An 18267-nucleotide genomic window follows, 5' to 3' on the forward strand; every position below is an offset into this window, starting at 1 on the left:
GAATGTAATGAGAAAGTACATTAATGATAATTTCAACTAAGCTATTAAATATTTTTAAAAATCAAGTTTATAAAATATAAAAAAAAAATCTTAAATTAATTTTTTTTTATTCCCCATTTTATATTAGTCTGTAGACAACGCGCGCGTTTTAAACACTGAAAAAGTTTGTTACGATAAACGGGTGCAGGTAATATCATATTTCAATGAATTGTATTAATATATTAAGCACATAATTAAAAAATACTACAATTCAATATTTTTTTCTCAGTTATTTTGAAAATAAAACTACTTGATATTTTTTCTTATGCCCCCCCCCCCTCTAAACTACTAACAATATTTAAAGTCGAAGTATTTTTACTGTCCAACAAATTAAAATAAACATAAAAAAATAAAAACTTTTTTACCTCATTGTAACCAATACATTTATCGCTCAGCTCACAATCTAAAATACTTATTTATTTTGAAAAGAAAACTGTGAATTTGAGGTGGGTGGTATTGATAAAGTAAATTTATTCTATTGCTTTTATATTGGAATATATGTTTACATATGTATATATATATATATATATATATGTGTAAAAAAAACATTTTAATTATAATTTCACGTTTTTATGATGCTGACACATTTTGCATTTAAATCATTATATTTTATTATAATTCATTCGATTTCTTGATTTTTCATTTTCATTTCTTTAATAATATTGTTGTACGATATTTTATGAACCCAAGTGATATTAAATATCTTATTAGTTTTTATTTCCTGGAAGTTCGGTAAATAATATAATATACCTAGATATGCCTGTTTAATTTTTTTTAAAACATAACTTATTTATTTATTATAATGATAATCACTTTTAATACGAAGGCCTTTGAGTTAACACAAAATTCATAACGTTTGGGTTAGATCTAAACACGAGTACCACTTAATCCGTCATGGGCAGCGTTGGTTACAAAGTTACAATATACTAGTTATAACAAGTCAACAATCGGTCCGTCACCGCAGTGTGGTAACTCGATCGAGTCTGTACAAGACGTGAACAACTGTGCATGATGTCAAATGGTGACGATCTTTGATGGCATTGTAACAATACTGGAATGTGGTTTACTGTATACTCAATATTTTTATATTTTTCAATGGCTGATTGTTTGATACGAACATACTCGTCCCATATATATCAAGTTTAAACACTAGTGCACTCTGTACAGGGTGGTTTACCCATCATGGTTATTCTTCTATTATTCGCATATTTTATTACATAAAACATTGATTTTTTTCATCTATATTTTCTTAACTATATTCAACCATATTTTTAAATAATTACATGTGTTTCGTATGCAATTCAAAAAAACATCTTGTGATAAAATCACCTGTTTTCAATGAACTTATAAAAAATTTCTTAAAAAGTCTTTGTATTTAATTGAAAATTTGAAACATATATTTCCTGAATTATTAATCTTAATGTAGAATGAATGATAGTTCATGATAATTTGCTTAGAAAATATAAGAGACTATAATTATTTGAATATTATTATAATAATCACTTACGTATATTCATTTATTATCATTTTATGATGTTCTTCTCAAATATATATGCATTATGCATAAATTTAATAATTTATTAACGCATAAATATTAAAAAATAATCATCTACTTAAAAATGTACATAAAAAACTTTTTTATATATATATAAATATATTAAAGTTTTAGAAAAGTAATAATATATTTCTTTAAGACAACCAAGTATTTGAAATACAGTCTTTAAATAGTTATCTTAAAATATCCCTAAATTCAGCATTTTATTAAATAAATATATTTATTTAACAAAATGAAGGTAATAATCCATGTTAAATACATATATCCATGTTATTTGATAAAAAATAATACTCACCATTTAGTATATATTTTATATAACTTTGATTTGGGATTCGTTGTTTGACTTTAATTTATTAAACAAACAAAACATCGGAAGACTTCTTTGATAGAAAAACTCAACTATTTACCAACAAAATTTGAAATTTTCATTATTTTTTTTGTAATTACATTGACTATTAATTTCTGTATAGACAAAAACACGTTTTATTGTTATTGTTATAAAATATAAAGATATTTTGAACCCCTGTCTATCATATGTTATGTATAATAATCGCAATGAATTATTGAACAAAATTACGAATATTAATTAATTTAAAACTAGAGCAAAATTATTTAATTATAAACTGACATCTAAGACAACTGTAGTGGTAAATATTGTCCTGTCATTGAGTTAAATGCCATAAATAACTTTAGAGACGTATATTTGAGTATAAACTTAAATTAAATATTATGTATTCAATAATTTAGTATTTCAATGCATTCATGGTTTACTAGTGAGTTAACGAACGATATAATAAACAGTAATTATATAGTTAATCAATAGTTTTTCATATGCCAGTAAAGTAAGCCATACCTAGTTGCTTATATTTGATGACAAATACAGTATACGTATATACTATACTCAATGACACCATTCAAACATGTTATTATAATTAAGAAATTGAAGCAATCGATATTTTAAGAAGTATTCTATTCCAACGATAAAATATTTAAAATTTGAAGTGTATTTTAATTTTCCTTTAAGTTTATTTATTATACTATTTTTTATTTAAAAAAAACTTACCATCTTAATCATTTAAACTTGTGTTTTTTAGATTTTTTGGAAGAAAGAAGATGTATCCTGGAAAACGTGGGTCCAGATCTACAGAACCTGTACGATTCAACTGGCTTAGAGGTGATTGGCAAGAATATTATTTTATCATTTCAATAAATAAAATAAAAAAAATTGTGATTCAAATTAAATTAATTATTTTAATATTTTTGGTAGATTTCGTAATTAAATAAATAGAAAATTGTTTTGAATTATTAATTTTATTTTATTTTGTAGGTACTTTTGTATGTCGTAGGTATTATTATGCGTAATAATATATTAAATACGAGTATAAAATAGAATAAATAAATTATTGTTTTGGTATGATCTCGAGTTCTATCATTAAACTCGGTAGGTACTTCTGACTTCAATTTAGTTCCAAGTGTCTACGCCACAACGGCATACATAAGCGTACCGATATAACGAAGAAGTTAACACATAAATTTTCATTCATTCATTCTACTTTACACTTATTTCACGAACACCTGCAAGAATACGTGATATATGAGAAAACTAAGTACAGGGTAATATCACATTGTATAATATTATATTATATGATGTATGATATATATTACATAAGAGATATATAAGTTTGATATTTCAAGTTTATATCAGGGTTTGTAGTTTTTAATTTACAAAAAATACAAACTTATTTCGGATATTTGTAATACACATATTTTTCAATTATATATATTATTTATGATCAATATAATATATTGATAGTTATACGATAAAATTATATACTGCTTACTTTTAAAAATCTAACACTCGATATATCATTCAAATGATTATAGTGTATAATATAATCGGTTGATCGCTAATAGATTATTTTTTATACGTTATAGTTCGTTTCCGATCATGTCGTGGGGCCGCGGTTTGAATATAATATGAATTAAATGAAATTAAAATGGCCATGCTTAAAAAATAACTAAATACTGAGACTACTCGCCAATATGTTTGTGATGAAAATACGAAGTTTTTGGAGACCATGCACTTTGGACCCCATCGAAAACTATTATATTTTTGTAACATTCAATTAATTTAACACACTAACTTCTAAAAACATAAACTTATAAACTTCCAAAATATTTTCACTGTTATTTAATTTCTCTCTTGTCTATTTAAAGAATGTTATCAATTAGCCAGAAACAGCCATTTCATCCATTGTAATTGTTATTTTGGTCACGAAATTCATTCTTTTCGTTATTTTTCTGATTAATAGCTTCAATTGTGTTTTCAGCTGAAATATAATTCATAAAACATAGACTGTCGCGTGGAATTAGTTAAATATTTATATATATATATTTAACTAAATTTAATTTTGTCTCCAAACAGAATTGAATCCACGCTGTGAGAGACATTTAATTTGTGGAACAAAACAAAATTATGTATATTATTAGAGAAACTATACGTTCACAAAATATTATAAAGTTAATTTAAATTTCAATTTAAATCATGAGAAGGATAAATAACGATCTAAATTATACATAATCTATTAGTTAAGGTTTTTGTAGATCTAAATGTATTATAATCTTTAAATCTGTGTTAAAGAGTGACAAAAAAATACTACAACAAAAATGACTATGCGTTGTCGCAATATTATAATATTGAGAGATGTACTAACAAAAAAATTAAATAACTAAACTAATGATATTTGTAAATAACGATATTATATATAAAAATATAACTATGATTTATTCTATAGAATTTTTAACAAATAATTATTGAATAGTAATAGTAATAAAAATATTTTATAATTTTAAAAAATAGAAAAAAATATATTGTTTTTTTATTTTTTAAAGTTGAAATATTTATGATATCATTAAACATAACCACTTAATAATTTATTTTAATTTTAAGGGCTTTTAATGGGCATTAGAAATAATAGTAGTTGCCTATTTTCTTCTCTATTCTTAACTGAATCTGAAAATATTGTGTTTTCTGAAAATGTATTAAAAATAGTAATACAACAATATTATATTCGTTATAAAATATATACAAAATAATTAAACTGAAAAATGTGTTAATAAGAAAATTAATTCAGTGTATAATAATTATAAGTATGTGTATAATTGCATCACAAATCGCAATATTAGCAATGTAATACATGCATAAAATGTAAAATACCTTTTTATATCTTTTGATTTATACAATATAAGCTTATAATATTTGTTTGTGCCATAATATTAAAATAATCAAATATTGTTCATTACATTTTGAGAATTACAACAATTTCACTGGAAAATGGTCTTATTTGCTTCTATAATAAATAATACACAATAACGTACGGCTGTTTTTTATATATAGCCATTATAAACTGTCATATGTTTTTTTTTTTTTTATAATTCATTTTCTGGATTCGTGAGTTTTTACGAGTCTCTTGGGCTCGTCTTCGTAGTATTTCTATTGAAGACATCTATTCGGTGTGCACGTACACGCCGTTACAGATGCTCCAGATTTACATACTTTGACCAGAAAATTATTTCGATGTATGTTAGTTTTTCATTGTTGAAACTCGTTGTATGAATATAAATAACCACGGTTTCAACACATAAAACTTACTATACGGCTTATTTTGTTTTGAATTGAACGTGTACAATGTTAAGATTTATAAAGAAAAAAAGCTAAAGAATATTAGTGATCATTAAACAATTGTTAAAAAGTTATAAATTATTATATAAATATACAATCACTCCCGATTCTATACAAAATTGATTGCAAATTTTAAATTTACAAATTAAGTGTTTATATTATTCACATATTATTATATAGTTTATATACATACAATAAATAAATAAATATATATATATGTGATATTGTATATTGAGATATAATTAAATATCTAATATAAAAAATTATATTTTGTATAGATATATTATTAATTCATTAAAAATAATTTCTTTGGACATGAAACATTAACATTTTCTTAAACAATAATAGTATTAAGTATAAATATTTTTGGTTTCCCTCTTTATATCATTCATATTCATACTTTTAAATATTATTATATCATCATATCATTTGCTTATTGTGTTTCATTAACACGGATTGTAAATTTTTCAAACAATACAAAGTATAGAAGTATTATTTTTAAGAAAATTATTGCCAGTGTAACAGCTGGTTAGCTATTTTCAATAAAATGTTAGAAAAGTTAGATCCATGCATAAGGAACTATGGCGGCTTAGCATCTTTTACGTTAAATCCCTAGGACATTGGTTGTTGGATATGCAAATTCGGCGTAATGTGAGCGTAAAAGAGTTAACGGTAGTGAATAATGGATAAGGATTTTCCTCAAAATCTATTAATTAATAATTAGGTGACCGTTGTTATAGAAGAGAAATTAGAGAACACGGAACAGCTTTTAACCGTACAAACCCTTTACGTTTACCCTTACCCTCTCGTAATCAACTTTTCATATTAGACTCATTCATATAATACAGACCCGGTTGAACCAATTTGCACTCACCTTATTCTGAGTAATGTGACTTTGTCATTGATCTATACGTTGACCTTATCAAAGTTGGGTTGTTCAAGTATTTTGATTCTTTAGAAATATTAACACTGACTCGATTTTCTTAAGCTACAATGATTCTCGGCATTCTATTAAAGAAACGTATTCTTAAATATCTGTACAAATATATTAGTCAATTAAAAAATGTAAACCAAACATTATATATTTAACATTCAACGCATGGCGCTTAACCACATTTAATTAATTTAAAATGTCAAAAAATAATTGCATCATGTATTAACATCAAATATACAAAGCAATTACAATTATTTTCCATTCTAAACTTATAGCGATTTGACTAACATTCAATTAGTAAAAAATTAATAAAATCAAAATACAATCAAACTAAATGTTGATCGTATACATAAATATATATATATTTTTTAATTTTAATGAAAATAATAACTTTACAAAATTATTTTGAATGGAATGTGTAATTTAAAAGCTTATAATTTTAAATCATTATAAAAATATAAAAATATTTTATTTTATAATTAGAAATCTTAAATATATAATAAATAAAAAAATATTATCAACTAAACACATTAACATTAATAAATATTTAGAAAAAATATTATGATGTTTTATCAGATAAACTAAAATAATTATTTTAAAAATTAAATCATATCAAGTCACAAGACAAAAATAGAATAGAATTCATCTAAATTTATATTCATATTAAATTTTGTCTTGAAAACTGAAAAATATTCAAATTAATTAATAATTTATCTTTATTATTTTAAAAAATTATTTCGTCAAATAATAATTATAGTATTCAATACATAAGTTGTTTTTTTTATAAAAATTACGATGGGCGTAAAGAGGCTTCAAATGTTAGATAAAATGAGGGTATCGCAAAAAATAATAATAGTAATAATGGGGGGGATTTTCCACAAGTTTTCTCAGTCATACAAGTAGGTGGTAGAAGACAAGTTGTTTTTAAAAAACAGTGAATTTTGAAACTTTTCGAAAGAAAAATATTAGAACCTATTAAAACTCATTTGTACTTGCTATTTGGTAACTCGATATCGGCAATAGTAAGATCAATACTCCCGAAATCCCTGATTATTTTCTTTGTAATGATTTGATTAATGAGTGTAATTCAACTGAAATTGATTTGGGATCTATGTGTACCAGAACAAGTTCGGAATGGTGATATGAAAAAAATTAATGATTCAATTCTATCAAGATATCCCAATAATAACATAAATTGTGTTTCCACTGGTATAAACATACAGATGATTCTTTTGCGGAAATGCACTAATAGTGAAAACATGTCTTCACATTATCCGCCTTGAGTATCTTGTATCCTTGACATATTCAGGATTGACAACCGCCTCGTGTAATCTAAAGCCAGGTCACATTACCGCGTCAAATAAATGTGTGCATTTCTTATGGCATGTGCTATAATGAAACACAATTAGTAGTGATTTAAAGTCAACAAGGCCATAGACTATTGTGTGAGCTTGGCAGAAGATAACAAGGATGGTTCATTTCACATGCACAATACTTGATAGAAGTGTAAGTTCAGATCTTCCTTTCATATTGAAAATATTATGATTCCCAGTGACACTTGCATTTGCCATAATAATTGATAAATTTCGCGGACAATTCTTTGATAAAATTAGATTATTTGTCACACGTGAGAATATTATATTCTCTACATATGATTATTAAATAAAAATATGCGTTTATACGTTGCATTGTAACGACGTAAAAGTGGTGGGAAAATTCAGGAATGATTGTAAAATTGCAAATACATCAATTTAAAATATTGTATTTGATAAAATACTATAGCAGGGGTGGCAAACATGAGACTATGTACGCGAGCCATATATATGTTAATGCAATTATATCAAGAGCCAAATTATCTAATCTGTACTTTTATACCAAAATAATAATAAAGATAGCTATTATCCGATGAACATATCAAATTACGAAACATGAAATTATAAAATAATAATAAAAATATTTTTTTTTTTTTATAAATGTATACAAAAAAAAATTAAAATTTTGGTTTTTATAAATAAGACCACGAGCCGCATACGTCGATGAAGAGAGCCGCAATTTGGTCACCCCTGTACTATAATAATATATTTAAAGTAATTATATTTTATTAAAAATGCTTGTTTTAATTTTCATTCATTTACGGAAAACATATGGAAATTATCATTATACCATTAAAATTATGAAATATCAATATTCATTCAAAATATTATGTTATTTGTTAATTGTAATAATTATTTAATGATTCTGTAAGGAAATCTCAAATATGAACAATCGTTATAATTAAAGTTGTCATATTTGATTTCAATCGAATAAACTACGTTTTAGTATAAATAGTATTGTTGACAGCGTTAATAATCGAAAAAATTAAAATAACATATAGTATTACGTTTATTTATTTGGTACAATCAATTCGTACTACACCCAGTCAGTGACATACTTACTTAAACCCGATTTTTTATTGAAAGAGAGGGGGAAGCTGGGTTAATTTTAAATAAAAATTCAATTTACTAAAAATATACATTTCATGAGCAATTAATTCTTCCTAAAAATGTCGAGGGGTTTTATCCCCACCTCCTCCCGTTAGTACACCACTGCACACGGATAAAGTGCAATGCACATAATACAATTTTAATACAGCACAATAAAATTGTCAGATCAGTAACTTATTATTATAGTTATACGGCATGTTTACGTGTATGGGAAATCGATGTGCGGTTGGGTATGACGAAACGTGCCGATGTTTTTAGGTAGGGTGTGCGTGACGAAAAAAGAATTTTCTCAGATTTTCAATTGGAAATAAAAGTTTCGTTAAATGAAATGGAAAGCGAGAAAGCAGTGGTGGCGGCTGTGTTTGGTACCGGACAAAGCAAAGTTATCCAACATAACGATAACGGATGTGTAGTCTGATAGAATAAAAAGCCATTGAGTAGTTAGCGTTTAGTGAACGGGGCACGCGGAAACATTTTCGGTCGAATTAATGTAATTTCCGAATCAAAAGCTATCTCGGGAAAATTACGTTATAAATTATATTAGTTTGTGGTAATGATAATGGTGTATAGCAGGTGTCAATGAATGGGAGGGCTGTCCGAGGTAGGAACATTTCATTGGGATTAATGTGGTAACCGAAATTACAGACAGTTTGAGTTCAATTCATCATGCTCAGAACGGTGTGGTTTCGTTGTGTAGTCATGGCATAACTTCCGCCAACGCATTTGCCGAATTAACAACGGATACGTTTTGTCAATTCAAGAAACTTAATTAAAACGCAAGCTTCATACCACCGTAAAAATTAATACAAATACGTAAACAAGCTTATGCACATTATATTATTAAACCAACCTTATCTCTTTCTTCCGCCAATCACAAATTACAGATTAATTCTGTATTAAATAAAATTGTTCAAATCTTCTTTCTTGAAATATAATTTTTAAAAAGTCCTAGTAATGCTCAGGTTCTGTTTCCTGGAAGTCTGATCGTCTCTTACACAAATATTTTATTACAAACATCACAATATATACCATATTAGACCACTCAATATATGTGTTTGATTATAAAATGAGTATGTATTATATAAAAACTATAAGACTACGAGCATACAAATTTAGCTCATTTAAGGTACGAGTTTTTTTTTATTAAATAACTAAAAATAATTATCTACATTCCACAAGATAGTTAATAAAAATTCTTTAGTAAACATTTTTCTCAGATAATTATACTCAAAAGTTAAAATATAGGTTAACAATAACATAATTTATTTAATTTTTATTCGATGAAATTAGTATAAATTGGTAGGCACGTTGATTATTCATAGAATTCAATGATGATTATTAATTACGTCCCTTCTAAAAGGACAAAACCCAAAGTGAACCCATTTCAAATCGATTGACAGCATAGAACTTTAAGCGAATTTTTTTCAAGTCACTACTGACGTACACTGAAAATACAAAAAAAAAAAAACTATTTAGGTCAAAATAAAATAGAATTATACTTTTATAGTTAGTGACAATATTTCATTAATATCTTATTAAATTACAACTTTATTTTAATAATTTACTTCTAAGATCGTAAGACATATTAAACGATAACGAATTTGTGAAAAATTATTAGACAGTCTGAATTACATTTTTTATAATAATATATTCTTGTATATAAATTACGTTAATTAAAATTTTCAAAACCTAATAAATACATAAGGTAAAAATGAGTTGTATTAATGTAGTACATTTATCTTAGCATTTATAAATAGATACTTTGTATAATCATATTATAAAACATAAGTCCATAACTATTAAGCAGTACTTAAAAAATAACTTACATAATGCTATATTACTTAATTACTTTGGTAAAATTAAGTTTTTGGAACACTCTAAACGCAAGAGCTTTCATTGTTATTTAATAACTCGACGTCGACGTATTTTACTTTTGTAAGAATTAATGAGTGGTGAAAAAAAATATAAAAAAAAATTTAGAAAACATATCATACAAAGTCGCCGAAAACATAGTCTTCGGAGTGATCATTTAGTAACTGTGAAGTGGAATAATTAGAAACAAACATTGGTAATGATTATACATAAAAATATGAAACATGCATAAAAATACGATACATGCCATAAAAATGATAAAAATTGGTCGACTTCAATAAAACATAAAATGTTCACTAAAAGTTATATATTTAAATGTAATGCAAAGATATAGGTAATAACTATCTTATTAAAAAATATAATATTCTAACATGTAGAGAATACATTTAATATACAAAAATGGGCATATCTATAAGACCAATAATAACGCAAACGATAATATTTTATAATTTATCACAAACACTATAATATTTCCAACTAAAATAAATTGCACTATATATTTGATCTTCATAAGTAGTAACTTAAAACTAAAATATAAATATGTATAATTTTTTTTATTGTCAAAATGAATCGAATTTTTGTTTTTCAATTGTATTATGTATCAATTATTGTTAAATAATTAAAATTAATTAAAATCATCGTGTATTTGACTCTTCCATTTACGCAGTCATGTAAATTATATATTAGGCTGCACAATATATAATAAAATGACAATCTCCATTATTCAACACTCTAATTCAGTTCTCTAATTACATACAATCACTTTTACCATTGAAATTCGGGTAACTCACTTTGATATAATATAGTAGACTTTGAGTGTAATTCCTGGTTGAGTATGTCAATGAAATTAATGTACTCAATTTGATTTCAATAACAAATTGTTGTAGTTACATGCAAAAATGATTCTGAGTAAAGACGAAATCGTGTCAACCTATATTTTTAAGAATCGTTTACAATATTAAGTTTTATTAAATACTACTTATTAGCTATTTATAATTTATTTGTTTTTTCGCTAGTTTGATGTTTAACTATTATTGGCCAAAAAAATTACTATGATATACTGTAATACGATATTATATTATTATAAAATAAAATCACACGTTAAAATAACCTAATTTATTAATTTATAAGTCAGTACCTCATTCCGTAAAACGGTATAAATAAGTTCTTAGTATCTATATTTTAAATTAGACTAAATATTTTGAAAATATCATTGTGTATCAACATTCAATTTCATCAAAATAATATGACTTATCAAAATTCTATCAATTCATTCATAATGCTTTAAGTTGAACTAAATTTGATAAAAATAAATTATACACTACTTATAGACATATTATAAAATTGTACATTTTATGTATTTTTATAGATTTGATTTCTGTAAGAATCTTTACAGCGAACTTTGTATTCAATTATTTTTAAATTTTTCAGCCTTGGTTAATATGATTGAAAATTGTGTCCACATTTAATTACTTTCAAAATAATTTACAAATATTTTAGGTACTTTAAAAACGTTTGTAAAAATAAATATGCCGATATATTTTAAATATTTTAAAATCTCTATAAAAATTAATTTTAAAGATATTATATTAATGCATATAAATCAAAGCTTAAAGAAACCAAAAATAAAATAATATTCTATTATAAAACAGTTCTGAATTTTATTTTAAATTTCATCGAATTAAAAAAATTATATTTTAAGTAACTAAAATATTTCAAGTTTTCATAATTAATATATATTTTATTTTTTTTAATAGAACAAAAAAACTAAAATATTATAATAAAAATCATTAATTTTCTTTTAAATATCCATTCAATATTCAACATCAATATTTTATGTTCGAATGCTCATAAAAATTCAATAAGGCTATAATCTTATTTTTCTTCTTAAATTATTGTGAAAAAAAACTTATGAGAAATCTCGTATTAAATTTAAATATGAATTATTAAAATTATATGAATTCTAAGCTACTTACAAAATAATTGCAAATTTTTGAGATTTCTTATACGATTATATGTTTTCAAAATAAACACGATACGGTGTTTCAGAAATATTTCCATTTCCCATCAATGTTTTTTTTATGTTTTTCTCGATCATTTTGAGTAGGTAGGTACTAGGAACTTTTTACTTTTGATCCTTCAAAATACAAACGAGATTCAATTTACTACCAAAAAATTCCTTGCATAATATAGATTAAAGCGTTTTCCCTTAAAATACATATCATTGAAAAATCAATTATTTATCGCTCAGCTAAAACTCTAAAATAAAACCACAAGAACTAAAAATTATAAAGTTTTAAAAAATAATAAATATATTATTCTATTTTTATATTATATCATTTATGTATATTAATAAAATTGTATATCTGACATGAAAATATTAATAATAATTTCATTTTAACCAACATTAAAGATAATCTATAATAATATTGGTAAAAATTAAAGAAACATTTTATTAGAATAAATTGAGTTAAAAAAAATAATAAAAATTATTTTTTTATGTATAATGAATAGAACTATTATACTTACAATATTATTGCAAATTGACAAATGTATATCACTCAAACTTGATAATATTTTTAAAAAGTTTTAAAATCTTACTTATTTCAATTTAAAAATGTTTTTGAATAATAACCTAATATGAAAATTTAAATGTAAATTTAATTAATTTATATTTTATATAGTAGACGTATTTGTAAAATAGTTTTAGTTCTTCCTGAACGAATTTAATCTTAAGATTCGAATGCATTTTTTGTTAGAGACATCCTGTAAACATTAAATTGTCTTAACAGTATCATCTTTAACGTTTAAAAACCAATAATTTTAAATAATATTATTATTTGACAATTTTATTTTCAAATTTAAATGTTGTTTTTTTTTTTTTGACAACTCCTTGTTCTGCAATCTTTTAGGTTTACGTATATATCCAAAGGCTACAGAATTTTAAAAAACATTAAAGTTGTTTTCATCGGATGATATATGACCCATAAGTTCTACCTGGTCCCAAAATAATACTAGTGGAGTCTGACAAACTCGTTATGGCCGTTAAGTGATGTCGCGAGAATTTCCCCGGGGGTACGAGTGTGTCAGTATCTGGTGTGGGGGGGGCGGACTCCACGCCCGCTGTGGATGAGTTTGGTTTTCAGAAATCGATTGGCGAACAACATTATTACTTCTGCACCACTCCTGCACACCTGTCCATAAGACTATATATGAGGAATCCATTAGTCACATGGAATTTGGCACCGAAATGAATCCCCTACTGCTGCATCGCCACCGCCAAATACGTGGTAAACGAATGAGGGTTTATGGTTTATCACGGGTAGGTTGTGCAATGGAAATGGGAAATTCACTTCAGTGCACGAGTTGTATTATTGTTGGCGTCCTGTTGAAATGCATACTAAACTATAGGTAAACTTTCACGGTGCTGTATTCACAAATCCTCAGAAATCCATTTGGTTAGAATGGATCAAATTTCGTCGTATTTGCTGAAACTCGTTTTTTTCGCATAATTTGTATACCTACACATTATTAGCATTTTTACATTCAGCTGAACATTTTTTTTTAAATTTTTTAAACGGTATTTAAATTGTATTAACGCTTCATAGTAAATAAAAAAAAAATATATATATATATATATATACCAAGTTTCACTACTATACTATTGATTTTTATCAACAGTAATTTAAATGATATAAATATACACATTAGTTTTTATCGGATTTAATATCTAAATACAACTATATATTATGGTTTCAATATATGATAGAGTATAATATATTATAATATTATTAGAAAATAATTTTCTCGTATTACTAAACATAACATGAAAAACGATTTTGATGGTTGCATAATATTCTTAAATAGCCTATAAAATATCCCAGTTTTATTTTTCTACATTTCGTTACAACATGCTATTTGTATTTTTATGCAATTTTTACTAATACTGGAAAATATTTTGTTTTATCGTTTTTTTTTTTTTTTCAAATACCATAATTTTTTATTTTTTATATCATATCATTCAAGAGTGTAAAAGTATTTGATAAACCGTTATTGTGCCTTGTCGCCGCGACAAAGCGACGGTTATCGAGTTACAATGGGCGTACATCGATACGTTGAGATCACAAAATAGTATTCCGGCACCCTCGGGGCTTGGACTATATTACATCGGAAAACTCAAAAACGTTATAATACTATATGATTTTTTTTTTCTACAACAACACAATTTAGTTTTCAAATGACGATGATATTTTTATGTCCCAATATAAATTTTTAAGAAACATATCAATTTTGATTAAGGTTTTTGGTCACGTGTATACACTGCATAAACAAATATTCGATCTTGTAATTTAAAAGGAATATCGTTAATTCTTATTATACAACAAATACATTTTATTTATTCAATGCATACGTTAAAATGCATACTTTTGTGTTCCAAAAATCCAATATAATAAATATTTTAAATTTATTAAAAAAACTCATCGGACAAATAATTAAAACTAAAATATAAATCAGTAATTTTTGTATGTTTTTTTTCGATGTCAAGAAATATAGCTGAGTTATCTAAAATAAATTTTCTAAGTTAACGTTTAAAATGTTGCTTTTTTTTACATGTTTGTTTAATTTGTTAATTTACTTAACGCCTTAGACACCATCCAAATCATATTACGCTTAAATTATAAACAATATAAAATATATTACTATATATAAAGTTGACACGTACAGTCAGTTTTTAGATATTTTATAAATATTGTTATTTAATATATGTTTAAAATAATGGCAAATAGAATATATTTCACAACATTTTTGTAATAACTGTACATAAAATGTGTTTTATATGAGATAATTTGTCATGTTTGTTCATCATTATTTAAATAACAAATGTAAAGTAATTTTTAAGTAAAGTTCGTTAATGAATAAAACTTGAACATTAATTTTTATATTTTATAGAATTAAAATACATTGAACTAATATATATATATATCTTATAAATGACGCTGCGTTTTAGTATTTATATATTCACTTAAATTATTCGTCAATTTTAATATTATGGTAGTACATTGTTTGTAAAACTATTTTAATTTAAGAATGTTCAAAACTTATTCGAATAAATCTTAGATGACACGATGAACACCAAATGTCGAGTACAATTTAAACTTAACATAACTTTAAGCTCCACATCTAAAACTAAAACTTAAATTATAGTATTATACTTAAAATTCCTTCAACATGTTAGGTTCATACATATACTATATCAATCATAGATGATAATGTTTTAAAAGATTATATGCCACCTTATAAAAAATATATGATATCTAAAAAATTAGAAAACACACTATTTTCAAGTTTGTAAGATTTCCAGGTTTCTTTACATCGTGAAAGAAAATATTAAATAATAACATTATTGCTATTAATTGTTATATACACAATAATTGTTTCAAATAATAACGATTATACATAAAAATATATAAGTATAACCAATTTATCACTATTTGTTAGTTATATTGACTTTTATAACCACGGAAATACGAACTATAAGGTTAGGTTAGATCGATTGATTTATGAACGAACACAAAGTGTAACAAAAAAATCAAACAAACTTGTATACAATATTAATATGCTATTAACAAATTGAAGGTATAGAAATAACCGATTATTAGTTTCAATACACTTATAGTGATGCTGACTGAGTAAGAAAACTGTCATATATAAAGAACGATGAGGTGACTTGAGAAACCATTAATAGTTTATCCAGCTTACGAAAGTTTTTATATCCAAATTCTTTATAAATAACTTTAAACTAATCAATTTCTAGTGCACAAAAAATGTTTGATAGCGTTTTAAGCTGAAAAAAAACCCGTAATTTTTCATTAATAAATTCTAACCCCCTTATAATTCTATGAAAATATTATTATAATGAATGAGCATAAGTGGGGGTTCAGTACCTTGGAAATTCGTCAATCTTCCACCAAACTTTAAAACAAATAAAATGTCTTTAACAGATTACTCAGTTTAGAAATGCGGGGGTATTCAGAAAAACTTTGTATCATAAAATATATTGTAACGCTGTAGAGAGAAGTTTATAAAAGTTTATTTGCAAAAAACAACGTTTTAAAAACATGAGAATGGAATTTAATAAACGTTATTTTTAAAACAAATAAATATCTGTCGTCAAATAACATAAAAATCTTATTTTTAACGCTTATTAACAAAAAATGCATACAAGCATGCAATTCGAAAATTCAAATATTATAAAAGTATAAATGCAAATCTGCAGTAAGTATTAATGTTTTATGTATGTTGTATGTATAAGTGCCAATGTGTTATCCCAATATTATATCAATATTTTTGTATGTCTTGTCCAGAATTCTAATTCTTTGAAATTATTAATTACTATTATTCTGAGCCGAGTTAAAACATTGATATATTCTGTTTCTATTCATACTGTTTTTCTTTTTTGTACAACTTTCGAGAAACAATATTGTTCTATTTATTAATATTAATGCTGTGTGTTTGGTTTGATTCAGCACCTAAAAGTAGTACTAACATAATTTAACTTTGTTAAGATGCAATCTAAAAAACTGAATGGTCAAATGAGCATAGTAAGTTAAGCAATTCCAAAAAAGATATTGTGGATTTTGGAGCCCATATTTTTTTCAGTTAGTCTACAACTAGCATAAACTATGATGATACTAATTTTAAAACTAAGAGTGTTAATTAACTTCAATTTTCCCTCTGCTCCCTCCCCACCAAAAAAAAAAAAAAATAAATAAAATAAAATACTGTGCCAATATAATTGACATAGGTTGCAAACCAGTGACTAGCAGACTGTCATAGAGTTGACAATAATCCAAGTCGATCCGCTGTCATGTCATTACTACGATAAACTCGTTATGCAATTATTTTTTATTTATTTACTTTACTGTAGATACTTTTAATGTCGTCATGGCATCCAGGATCATAACTTTTTAGCCATTAAAATTGATTCAACTTTTTTACATTTGGAGTTTTTTTTAAACTACAGTGGAGTCCTACTGGCTACTACCTCTGCGAAAAAATATTTAAACAATTTATTTTTTATTAATACTCCCTTATAAATTTTATATGTATTTCAATTGTAAACATCCAACTCGTAATCTAGTAGTTGTTACAAAAATATGAATTGCGTACTACAACATTAATATTAACACTATTGTAAAATAATAATGTTGTTTTTAAATTTGATCGACTAGTAGTAATACAAATGTAATAAACTATTTATATACATATATATTTATATTTTTTAACCTACAAAAATTTGAAGATAATGAAAAAATTACAAATTATTTTATGCATTTTAATGCATAGTAAATAACTATATAAAAATGTTATTAGGTTTAAATTTAAGTTTTTTAATCTTGTTAAACAACCTAGGGCAGTAATTCTCATTTGTGTTGTTATTATTATTTACATGATTTGAGGTATAATACTGAAACACATTCCTATGGATACTCTTATATAAAAAACGAATCTGTTTAAAAATTAAAATTTGATTTCAAAAATTGACTTGCAATTTATTATATTAATAAATAAATACCAAATTAATACGCTGAAATATATATTCCGTGATTATTTTGTTGTATAATACCTATAAACGTTTAGTAAAAACTAACGATCGTATATATTCATATAAAAAAAAAAAAATGCTTAATAACAACTATAT

The 18267-nt window shown here is 24.6% G+C and overlaps 1 protein-coding gene across 1 annotated transcript in view; it reads left to right on the plus strand.

The window, feature by feature from the left end:
• The window catches only part of LOC113560752 (NACHT domain- and WD repeat-containing protein 1), a 188007-nt gene that overhangs the window by 112053 nt on the left and 57687 nt on the right, over positions 1 to 18267 (plus strand). Inside the window, exon 3 of the mRNA XM_026966807.1 lies at positions 2689 to 2768. Coding sequence (XP_026822608.1) covers positions 2689 to 2768 — 80 coding nt within the window. The remainder of the gene's footprint in view (positions 1 to 2688; positions 2769 to 18267) is intronic.

The sequence above is a fragment of the Rhopalosiphum maidis genome, chromosome 1 (genome assembly GCF_003676215.2).
Source record: "Rhopalosiphum maidis isolate BTI-1 chromosome 1, ASM367621v3, whole genome shotgun sequence".
Classification (NCBI taxonomy): domain Eukaryota; kingdom Metazoa; phylum Arthropoda; class Insecta; order Hemiptera; family Aphididae; genus Rhopalosiphum; species Rhopalosiphum maidis.